This window comes from Triturus cristatus, chromosome 2_1 (genome assembly GCF_964204655.1).
Source record: "Triturus cristatus chromosome 2_1, aTriCri1.1, whole genome shotgun sequence".
Classification (NCBI taxonomy): Eukaryota; Metazoa; Chordata; class Amphibia; order Caudata; family Salamandridae; genus Triturus; species Triturus cristatus.
This window is the reverse complement of record NC_140581.1, coordinates 590,371,328-590,383,574: the sequence shown is the minus strand read 5'-3', so window position 1 is coordinate 590,383,574 and position 12,247 is coordinate 590,371,328. Positions and strand designations below refer to the sequence as shown.

At 48.6% G+C, this 12,247-nt stretch overlaps 1 protein-coding gene across 2 annotated transcripts in view; it reads left to right on the top strand.

Annotated features, from left to right (window-relative positions):
* Nucleotides 1-12,247, top strand: part of SKIC3 (SKI3 subunit of superkiller complex) — a 1,406,584-nt gene that overhangs the window by 995,614 nt on the left and 398,723 nt on the right. For both annotated transcript variants that reach the window (XM_085632495.1, XM_085632494.1), the window contains exon 35: nucleotides 2,161-2,289. In XM_085632495.1, the coding sequence (XP_085488621.1) occupies nucleotides 2,161-2,289 (129 nt within the window). The remainder of the gene's footprint in view (nucleotides 1-2,160; nucleotides 2,290-12,247) is intronic.

Below are 12,247 nucleotides of genomic sequence, written 5' to 3'. Positions count from 1 at the left end.
TCATCACACCGACGTGGGCTTCTTATGGCTCCGGTGACGTCGTACGGAGTCGCGAGCGGAGCCGATGCATTGTGACGTCGCCCACGTCGACGTGGAGTGCTGGGAAAGAAAAGTTCCGTGGAATGCTGGCGCAGGGGATATTCACAAGGTGAGGAATCCACAGGCAGATACTGTATCCACCAGAAAAAGCGTTACCGAAGGTAAGTAACTTGTTCTTCTCTACCAGATGTATCGTTACCGAAGGTAAGTAACTTTTCCTTCAATGCATTAAATTAAAAGTAAAACTGTGTTAAGGTGGTTAGAGTTGATCTGCTAGAAAGGGATAGCCGTAGAACCAAATTTCTTCAATTGCTCTCCCAGGCTGGGTTGTTCTAGTTAAACATTGCACAGAATTGAACTTTACACAGAATGTTTTTTTTCTCAGTAGTCTTCTGAATTGGAGTTAGTATTCTACAGTTCCTATATGACGGTTGAGGGGATTGCAGTTTTTAGAGCCCTTGATTTAAAGGATCTACCTATATGTTCTGTTTCTTGAAGTAACCTTTTTAGATCAGCAGCAAAGAAGCTGATTGCTGGTTCCTGAAAGGTACTTATTGGAGAGCCAGCTTTTGAAGGTAACCTGGCCCTTTGCCCCAGTATGCTTTGTTCATGATGCAGTGTGTCTTAAATGCTGTTCTGGTGATCACTGAAAGCCAGTTTAGTACTTTAAAAGATGCCTCAATATTGCCCTGCCTCCAAAGGTGAAGGCACTTTGTAACTGCCTGCCTGTGCTTTGAAATCTATTAATGAACTTTTTATGGAGGCCGTTCTAGACTATGTTGTAGTAAGCCAGGTAAGCCATCACCAGAAGTCAAGTTACCTCTAATTGGTCTTAGTTTGCATGAGTGTTTTTTTTCCAAATTAGAGGTAGTTGAAGGTTTGTTCGCTTGATGGCTACATTGATCTGAGGAAGGAAATTGTGGACACAAATGAAAATAATGCCCCGAAGGACCAAATCACAAGATTTTCAGTATGAGCAGAATTCTCTTGAAGAGGCTTATTTGATCACTTTTTAGGCCTTAAAATGTGTTCATTCACTTTGGAGTGTGAAATACATAGGGGTGGGCGGAATTTGCGTAGTCGCGCTACGCAAAGTTCCGTGAAACGGTAAAAAATCTCTGCGAAAACGCAGAAATTTCACGAACATGCAGAATTGCTTGTTCGTGATGCTTTTTTCCTGTTCGGGATTGCTGTTTGCGTGCTCGGGGGGAAACGCGAACAAGCAAAAAATTCCGCGAAGCCGCGGAACGCGAAATTACCCAAATTCTGCAAATTCCGCGAGCTGAACAGAATTTACCGCCCAGGCCTAGAAATAAACTCGTTTTGGGGTTCATTTCTGATTATATGAAATCTACTGTACTTTGGTGTAAATTGCGGCTAACGGACCTTACCAAATGGCTCTAAATGATCGAAAATGTTTGTTTCCAAATGTTCCATCTTTTGACTATTTATGGCTTTTGTAGTTTGGATCATCTCTTTAGGAGCTAAATTAGTGTGTTTAGAATGATTTTCATAATCCCAGTGAGCCAAAAATAAAGATTTTGCGTATGAGTAAAATTCTACTGAAAAGGCTTTTTTGATCAGGTTTGCTGTTTGTAATTTGTCACATGCTATTAAACTGTGCCTGAAGGTTGCAAACTGAAGACTATAGAGTGGATGGAAATAGAAGTCTAGGGCTATTGTTGTGTTGCCGAATATCTCATATCAGTTTAAAGTGTCTGATAAGATTTGCATTGAGAGCATTCCGCAGCCTCCTGCTGCAATTGAGTATGCTCGACTTTCCATGGGAATTTCTTGAAAAAAGTCTGGTATTTACAAGGAGATCTAACAGACCAGATGGACTTTTGTTTGTTTTGTCATTTTTTTATGTCAGTTTTATTTTTACAGAGATATTTACATTTTTGATTGTGTGTTCTCTGATTGATACTTTACATGATAATAATATCATTTCTCCAGAACTTCTGTGTTTATATAGAATATTCACTGATGATGTGCCAGTGGTGAATAATGGAGCTTGATGGTTAAGAGCAGTTGCATTTCAACATACTCTTTAGCGGATGGCTTTCAGCTATGATCTGTAGTATCTCACTGCTATTTTAAAATGTGTTTTTACTTTTACAGATGATCCTGCTGCATGGGCTGGTCTAATATCTGCATGTTACACAGAAAACACAGTTTCCTACTTGAAGAATACACAACCTAAAAGAGCAGAACTAGACATTAAGTTTGCGTCCACTATTTCAGCTAATTGTAAGTGATATTTTAAAATCATGATTGTAGCTCTTTTTCCAACCATCTGTTACTTAAGTGAAGTAAAAATTATTTGGCGAAGAAGAATTCATATTGTGTGCCATCCTCGCATGTCTTCTTAATTGCATACCACAATCCTCTAAATTATTAAATCAAAGCCATGTCTTATTTTAATTTGTTCTGTCCATTGGTTTCTCGCATCTGGTAAATTTATGTCAGATGTGTTTGGCAATATATTAACTGTGGTTGCTCTGAAGTCATACATATCTGAATGTCAAGCAGGTGCCATGTTTTTTTGTCTTACTCTGCATTCTTTTTCACTGTTCTCAAACAAACTCCTAAATCCAGATTTTGAGTTAAACTCAAAATAAGTGCCCCTGACATGCAGGTACATTTTTCCCTGTGCATAATAACCATTGTTTGTTTTTCCTCTCCAAATACACTGTGATTTCCATGGCGGGCCCAGTTTAGGGAAAATCAGAGGCTATGTCTACATCCACTGCAGTCGCCCTTTGACTTTCGGGTGGCCAGTTTAGGGGTTTACAGTGGAGGAGTCCGGTGAAGACTCCTCTGTAGGAAACACAGTGGTCCCCCCTCCCCCACTCTAAATGGAGTGAGGGTTATGGTGAGTTCAATGGGAGTTTGGCCCCTCAAGTTTATGGCGGAGCTCTCACTGCTAACTCTAAATCTCCCACTAGGTTTTCTTGGATACTTTTCTTTGAGTTGGACTGTTGGAATTGGCACTTTCTGGTTGGCTGAGGCATTATCCCAGCAGGCAGAACCTATCACTCCCGTCCAGGGTGGGTGATTAGAAACACTGAATAACATGCGCTCACCCTTGGGTAGCTTGGCACTGATCAGTTGGGCTTAACACAGAGGCAATGTGTAAAGTATTGGCACAGCACTCACGATAAATACTTAAGCGTCACAAGAGACTTCACACGTGATGTAGGTAAATAAGGTTTGTATCCAACACACATAATAATCAACACAATATGAACATCATGTATTTCTGGGTATAAATCACATTCAAAATTATTGCTAGCAGCACTAGGCCCAACCAGTTCGAATGACATCTGCAATATGCACACTTGGGAAAGATCCTATTCTAACACCTGCCCTCCCCTTCCCCACCCCTCCCATCCAGTTCCCTCAGCAGCCGTTGTTCATCGCAGGTCAACCCAAGTAAATCGTATAATTCAGTACCACACAGTTAGAGGGTACTCCCTGACTCACAACGATATCAGAAATATGTACATACACAGAATTATGCCACTTCTTAGCAGCAGCATATCAGTGCTGGGAAAACCAATGTCAAATTGAATATTTTTTTGGCAAGAAATCAACATATCAAGCAAACTGTTGTCTGGTGTTTTTTAATCAAAGGCAGTGCTCCACTGGCACTCCCACACACTCACTCACTGCACCGCTATGCAGTGCAACATATATCAGACAAGTCCGTACAGAAAGACCAGCACACATACGCACTCAGCACCCTAATGCGGTGCAACTGATAAACACAGCAGATCCGTGGCCCCAAGCCTCCCTCTGCCCTCCAACTCACCCCAACTATCCTACACGGACGGATTGGAGACAGTAATGGTGTTGGGGTATGATTCCAACATGTTTGATACCAAACATACCCAGGTTCGGCATGTTTGATACCAAATATGTCCAGGTTCGGCACAGCTACTATATAGTTAGCTATCGTGTAATGACGAATGGCCACCATATGTTTCAAAATGGCTTACCGCACTTCAAAAGCCTAGTGAATCAACTCTGGTATTTGTTGGGGGTGTCCTGCTCATGCAGTGGCTCCCTCACACTTATAACCCAGGTCCCTGCCTTCAGGATTCAAAGGCTGCCTTAGGGGTAACTTATAGGTTTTAAGTGTAGTGACCTCAGATAGAAGACTTGTATCTGTTGTAAGAGGTGCTAACACCAGCTTACACAGGCTGCAATGGCAGACCTGTAGTCACAGTTTGAGTTGTGTCTCCTGGGTTGGCTGATGCATGCTGCAGCCCATGGGAGACCCCTGTGTACCTTAGTACTATATACTAGGGACTAACAGGGGTACACCAGTATCCAATTGTGGAGGTACAGAAGTACTTACCAAGTCAAACTTTGAGAGAAAGCACATTGACTTGGGTCCTGATAAGCAGGATCCCAGTCAAACTAGTCAAAAACATACTGACACCAGCAAAAAGTGGGAGTAACCATGAAAGCAGATCCTACTTTACTACACAACCCCCCCCCCCCTCAACAAAATGAGATGAGACTAACCTTGCCTAGTTGAGTCTTTATTTTCTAAGTGGAAAAATCTGTAGAGTCCATCTGCGTTGGCATGGTTTCTCCTAGGTCTATGTTACATAGAAAAGTCCATCCCCTGTAGGGAAATGTACCACCTCAAAAGTTTGGGATTTTCACATGTCATTTGTTTTAGCCATACGTGGGGTGTATGGTCTGTCTGAATAATGAAGTGAGTACTAAACAGGTATGGCCTCATCTTCTTCAAGGCCCAGTCCACAGCAAAGGCCTCCCTTTGAATTGCTGACCGATGATTCTCCCTGGGAGTGAACCTTCTGCTTATAAAAGCTACTGGTTGGTCATGTCCATCTGCATTAAGTTGCTATAGAACTGCACCTACCCCTATCTCAGACGCATCTGTCTGGACAATGAAGGTTTTGGAGTAATCAGGAATCTGCAGAATGGGAGCAGTGCACATGACCTGCTTTCGGTCATTAAATGTCTTCTGACAGCTTACTGTCCACTGAATGTTCTTAGTCATTCTTTTGGAGGTGAGATCATTAAGGGGAGTCCCTATGGTCCCATATCCCTTAACAAACATCCTGTAGTACCCAGTGAGGCCCAAGAAAGCTCAGACCTGAGTCTGGGTAGTGGGAGCAACCTAGCTCATTATGGTCTGGATTTTGCTCTCCAGTGGCTGAACCTGGCCTTCACCTACAATGTGGCCCAAGTGCACAACCTTGCTCTGCTCTATCTGGCACGTTGTGGCCTTGATAGTGAGGCCTGCCTTTTGTAGGGCTTCCAGAACATTCCTGAGTTGGACCAGGTGATCCTCCCAGGTGAAACTAAATGCAGCAATATCATCTAGATATGTTGCACTGTTGGCTTCCAGACCTGTGAGAACTTAGTTCACCAACCTCTGAAATGTGGCAGGTGCATTCTTCAAACCAAAAGACATCACAATAAATGTACAATGCCCACTTGGGGTTGAAAATGCTGTTTTTGGCTGGGCCTCCTCAGAGAGTCTGATTTGCCAGCAGTCAGGTCAGATGTACTTGGATGAGGCCAGAGTATCAATTAGCTCATCTGCCCTGGGAATTGGATGGGCATCAGTCCTAGTGACTGCATGAGAGCTCTATAGTCTACACAAAACCTCATCTCTCTCTCTTACCATTTTGGGTGTGAGGTTTTAGCACAAGGACTACAGGACTAGCCTAAGGGCTATCGAAGGTTCAATGACCCCCAACTCCAGCATCTTTTGGATCTCAGTCCTGATGCAGTCTGTAGATGTTACTCTTTACAGGCAGACTGTTACCTGTGTCCACTTCTTGGGTACACCAGGTGGTTTGACTTGGAGTCAGAGAGAACAAGTCTGGAAACTGATTAAGGACTTGCTTACAATCAGCTTGCTGCTGGTCAGTGAGGCTCCCTGCCAAGGCTATTCCATCAACAGGGTACTGAGAGAGGAAATCAGGGAGAGGGTCTCTCTTACTTCTGTCCCTCAGTAACTATGAGCAAGCTTGTGTCAGCCCTGTCAACAAAAGGCCTAAGGCGGTTCACATGAAGAACTCTGAGGATTTCTGAGAGTGCTTAGGTCCACCAAGTAGGTGACCTCACCCTTTTTTCTCATGGATAGTGTGGGTCCACTCCACTTGTCTTGGAGAGCTGTTGGGGTGACAGGCTCCAACACCCACACTTTCTGTCCCGGCTGGTAAACAGTCAGTACAGCCTTTTGGTCATGCCAAGCCTTCTGAAGCTCCAGCCAGGCCTCAAGGATTTTGCTGGCCTTCATGTACTCAGCCATACGTGAATGCAGGCCAAGGAAATAGTCCACAATATCCTGTTAAGGAGGTTTGAGAGGCTGCTCCCAGCCCTCTTTAACCAGACACAACGGACTCCTAACTGGATGTCCAAACAGAAGTTCAAATAGGCGTTAGCCCACCCCCTTCTGAGGAACCTCTCTGTAGGCAAAGAGAAGGCAGGGTAGTAAGACATCCCATTTTCGCCTGAGCTTTTCTGGGAGTCCCATGATCATACCCTTTAGGGTCTTGTCGAACCATTCAATAAGCCCATTGCACTGTGGATGATAGGGTGTGGCAAACTTATAGTTTACACCACACTCTTTCCACGTTGCAGCGATGTAGCTAGACATGAACTTTGTACCTCTGTCTGACAAGACCTCCTTAGGAAACCCCACTCTGGAAAAGACTCTCAGAAAGGTCTTAGCCACCACTGGAGCTGTAGCAGTCCTAAGTGGAATAGCTTGTGGATACCTAGTGGCATGTTCCACCACCTCTTTGATGTAACTGTGTCCAGATGCTTTTGGATGGTTTAAGGGACCAAAAATGTATTTCCCTACCCTCTCAAAGGGAATCCCAACCACTGGAAGTGGAATTAAGGGGGCCTTTGTATTGCCACCTGACTTACCACTAGCTTGGCAAGGGACACAGGAGCAACAAAACTCCTTAGTATTCTCAGACATGTGGGGCCAGTGAAAATGAGAGACAAGCCTGTCCCAAGTCTTGCTTTGTCCAAGATGTCCTGCAAGGGAAATGTCTTGTGCTAGGGACAGAAGAACCCCCCTGTATTTCTGAGATATAACCAACTACCTGGTGGTAGCATCTTCCCAATGGATCCTGTGTCACCCACTGACATTCCCTGCCTCCTCGGCCCCAGCTTGCTGTCTGACCTGTTCAAGAGAGGGGCAAGATTTCTGCTCCAGACTCAAGTCTGCCCTGCAAGGGCCCAATGCCCCAAGAACTTTGCCGCGTCAGGCTCAAGTTCCTCTAGGATACTTCCTTCACAGGGGCTAGGATCTTGTCCCTCGGGAGACTGGTCCTCACTGGGAGTCTGGGAGGAGGGTAATTTTCTAACTCTTCCTGCTCCTTCTCTTAGGAGCTAGCTGGTCCATTTTCCAGGATCCAGAGCTCCCTCAGTGCCTAACTGCTTTGCCTGAGCCCTAGTAACCGCAATTACACTGGCAGAGATTCCCATCATCTCTGCATGTGTCCTGAACTCCACTTCGGCCTAGGCTGAAGTTTCAAAATCATTGCCCAACAGACAGGCCACAGGTAGGTCTGGGAAAACCACAACTCTTTTAGGGCCAGTTTCCCCTCCCCAACTGAGATTTACAACTGCCAAGGAATGATCTGCCCTGGCATTGCTTGCAATTGGTCACTTGGTAAAGTTGACCACGTATGATGTGGTCAGGAGACACAAGCTTTTCTGTCACCATTGCAACACTGGCCCCTGTGTCCCTGTATGCCAGTTTCTTGACCATTAATCAGTGGCTGTTGACTGTACTTGCCCAAGTTAGTGGGACTTACAAGTAAAGCCACTGTCACAGACAAGGACAGCCTGAATGACTAGGCCAGAACCCACTTCAGAACCCAAGGTTAACCCTACTAATCCCTTGGGGGCACTACTACTACTTGTATTTGTGCTAGGAGTGCTAGTTGTCTTAGGGGCAGTAGTAGTAGCTTCTTTGGCGTTCGCTTTAGAGCAATTGGCATCCCTTGCTAAGTGGCCTTTCTCTTTACACAGATAGCACCAAGGTTTCCCCAGAGGTAGATTTTTGGGACCTTGTGAAGACTCGTTTTTATCTTTACCCTTGTCCCCACCTTTCTCTTAGATCTTAGACGAATCTTGCTTCTTCTGGTCCCCTCCGCCACCATTGTTTTTCTGGTTCACCCTGATACAGACCCATTTGTCTGCTCCCTCATCAACAAACTGTACAATCCCTCAGTCATGCACATTACTTCCATGAAGCCAGCCTTCCAGAGCCTTAATTGCACAATCTGTAAAGTCAACCCAGTCTGGAGTGTGTGTCTTCTGTGTGTCCCTTCTGTGTGTCCCTGAATTTGACCCTGTACTCTTCAGTGGTCAAACCAAACTTATCCACGAGGGCACTCTTCAAGACTGTATATTTGTTATCATCTTCCTCCTTGACAGTGAGACGTTTGTCTGCCTGTGCTAGCAAAATAGAGTCACAGGATAGCTGTCCACTGCCCTTAAAGTACCTTCTGTACTTTACAGGCCTTCTCTAAGGCAGTGAATTGTTTAAGAATATCATCCCCTCCTGATAAGGATGGACTATCCTGATCTGAAAGAAACACATTAGTGATAGATTCCTTACCTTAGAATTACCCTCTGGCGTCAGACTGGATCTTGAAAGTTTTCGTCAGCAGTACCCTGCGCGTCGGAAGGTGGCATCGTGCTGCTCCACGTCCGTCGTTGGCGTCGTGGTCGCCGAGATGAAGTTGCGGCAGCTACTTAGACGCCACCCTCACGCGCTGACGTCAGTTCTTTCTTTTTCCACGCCAACAAGCGCAGGTCTGGAGAGAGCAGTGCCACAGTCACTTTTTGACTGAGTTTTTTCAAAGCTTTTTGTCTCTATTTTTCGAGTCGATCGACTCCTGGTGCAAAAGGGATGCCCGGCTTCAAGTCCTGCGGGGACTGTCATCGCATGATGTCGGTGACAGACCCGCAACGCATGTGTCTTTACTGCCTGGAGCGCGATCACGACCCCAAGTCGTGCTCCGACTGCCAGGCCATGGCATCGAAGACTTTGTGGGAGCGGTCCCGAAAGTTGCTAGAAGTCTGGCGGTCGCTGCTTAAGGTCCCGCTCCCGTGGGAGGGCGAGGGACCGGTCACGGAGCCGCCACCACCGTTCATCGGGATTGAAGTCTTCGCACTCAGGGTTAGGTAAGACGAAGCATTCCAAGAAGTCGAAGAAGCGCCATTGCTCTGCAACTTCCCCTTGCCGGTCGCGCGACGTGGCTGAGGATGCAGGTGGTGCCGCTCCAGCGGAGCCTACGCATTTGCTCCCGGCCTACCCGCCCTTCCCGGGTCCGTCGGCGACTCCGGCCCAGCTGCAGGAATTTCTGTCAGCCATGGCCCGCCTCTATAGGCCGTTGGGCCCAGCGGGCCCGACTGGGGGTCCTAGCCCTTTACTGCCAGCGGCTCTGGCTCCGGCATCACTGTCGGCTCCGGCCTCGGCGCCGCAGGACCCCCATGGATCTGGGCCTGGATACCGGTCGACGCTAGTTGACCTTGTGACACGTCCACCACGCCGGCACCACCTCCGACATCGCCCCCGGTTTCAGCCCCGATGTGGATACAGCGCCGGGCCGCCGACGCTCGATGTCGATTCCGACGCAGATGGGGGATTTCTATCTCTATGTCCATCCTCCTTATTTTCGGCCTTTTCATCGGCCTTCGGAGAAAGGGGAGGACTGGGAGGGGTCTGAGGACCCTCTCACAGCACAATGTGAGTTTGAACTCTCCTGACCTTGGCATGCTGACTCCTCCTACCGTGGCTACGGAGGAGGGTGCAAGTTACGCAGTGGTGTTGCGTAGGGCGCCTGAGACCCTCCACCTCGAGCTCCCTACAGTGGCTGTCAGGACTAACCTCTGACAGAAGTGCTTCAGCCGGCAGCTACCTCTGCGGAGCCACCGCTGCCTTTTAACGATGCACTTTCGGACGTTCTTGTGGGCACCTGGTCCAGGCCCAACACAAGGGCTCCTGTGGATAGGAATGTGGCCCGATGCCATCGTCCGGCCCCGGGCGACCCCCTTTCCTTTCTCAACACCCCACCCCTGAGGGCTTGGTTGTCCAAGTCTGCGTACCCGAGCGCATTCTCCTACCGCACCACCGGATAGGGAATCGAAGAAACTGGAGCATTTCGGTAATAAGATTTTTACTTCTGCCAGTTCAGGGCTGCGGTCTGTGAACACTGCTTGCCTCTTGGGCCGTTATTCCCACTCTGTGTGGGATACGGTGGAGCACGTGCTGCCTCAATATCCGAAGAAGGACCAGACAGTGCTCTCTCAAGCTATTGCTGAAGGGAGGGATGCAGCCAAGTTCACTCTTCGTTGTGGCCCTGACACCGCCGACTCACTGGGCAGGGCGGTTTCCACGACAGTGACGCTCTGTCGCCACGCCTGGCTGAGGACAACTGTTTTTTCTGGGGATGTCCAGAACACTTTGATGGACATGCCCTTTGATGGCATTTGCCTTTTCGGCAACAAAGCAGATAGTGCGTGGGAGCTCTTTAAGGACTCGCAGGCTATGACCAAGTTCTTGGGCCTTTCCGCCACGCGCCCTCCTCCACCTTCTGCTTTTCGCTCCTTTCGTGGCCACGAAAGGGGTGCCCCGACACGTTCGCTCCAGAGCCACAGGCCTGCGCAGCAACAGTCTAAGCGCGGCCGCAGATGCGGGACCTGCAGGTGGCAAGTAGGCGGGGCAGTCAATCTCCATCCCAGCCACCACTGCCTCCAAACCTTCCATGTCCGTTTTTTCAGGCCCATCAAACGTCAGTGGGCGGCAGGATTCGCCATCACCTCCCCCACTGGCGCACCGTCACTTCAGACAGGTGGGTTTTGCAAATAGTCCAAAGGGACTACTCCCTCCCCTTTGAGATTACCCCTCCAGCCATGTCACCCCAGTGCCACCTCATGTCGTAGGATCACTTGGCACTTCTTCAACAGGAAGTCGCGGCCTTCTTGGCCAAGGGGGCCATCGAGCACGTTCCTGCGCCAGAAGTAGGACGTGGTTGTTACTCCCACTACTTTCTTGTGCCCAAGAAGGACAAGGGCCTGCGTCCTATCTTGGAAATCAGGGATGTCAATCACTTCCTCTGGAAGAAGTTGTTCAAGATGTTAACTCTGGCTCAGGTCTTCTCTGCCCTCGACCCTGGAGACTGGATGGTAGCGTTGAACCTGCAGGACTCATATTTCCACATTCCCGTCCTGCTGGCCCACCAGCGTTAGCTGCGGGTCACGGTAGGCCACGAGCACTTTCTGTTTACCGTGCTCCCCTTTGGCCTTACCAGCACCCCTCGGGTGTTCACGAAAGCGATAGCGGTGGTCGCAGCTCATCTGCGCAGATCAGGGGTTCCAGTCTTCCCCTATCTTGATGACTGGCTGTTGAAGGCGGGCTCTCTCCGGACAGTCATCTCCCACCTCCAGACTATGGCCGACCTGCATTTGCTGGGGTTCTCCATCAATGTGCTGAAGTTGCACCTGATTCCCTCTCAGAAACTCCAGGATATTCAGGCTCTGATTCCGATCTTTCAGCCTCTATCCTGGGTTTTGGTCAGGATGACCCTGAGGCTGCTGGGCCTCAGGGCCTCCTGCATCCTGCTGGTCGATCATGCTAGATGGCATATGCGGGCTCTGCAGTGGGACCTGAAGTTCCAGTGGGTGCAGCATCAGGGGAACCTGTCCGATTATGTCCAGATCTCGGAGGGCACTGCACAACAATTGCAGTGGTGGCTCACGAACAGGCATTGGGTCAATGGCAGATCCCTCTCCCTTCCCCAACCGGAGCACACAGTGGTGACAGATGCGTCCCTCCTGGGATGGGGCGGCCACATGGGATAGACAGAGATCAGTGGCCTCTGGCGGAGTCCAGGCTCCATATCAACCATCAGGAGCTCCGGGTGATCCGACTTGCACTGAAAGGCATTCCTTCCCTCTTTCAAGGGGAGAGTGGTGCAGGTGTTCACAGATACCAACACCGCCATGTGGTTGCAACAAACAGGGCGGGATGGGGTCGTGGACCCTATGTCAGGAGTCTCTGCGCCTCTGGACATGGCTGGAACATCAGGGCATTTCCCTGGTGGTTCAACACCTGGCAGGTTCACTGAACGCCAGGGCAGACGAATTCCACCGCAGGTGCATGATGGATCGCGAATGGCGTCTTCACTCG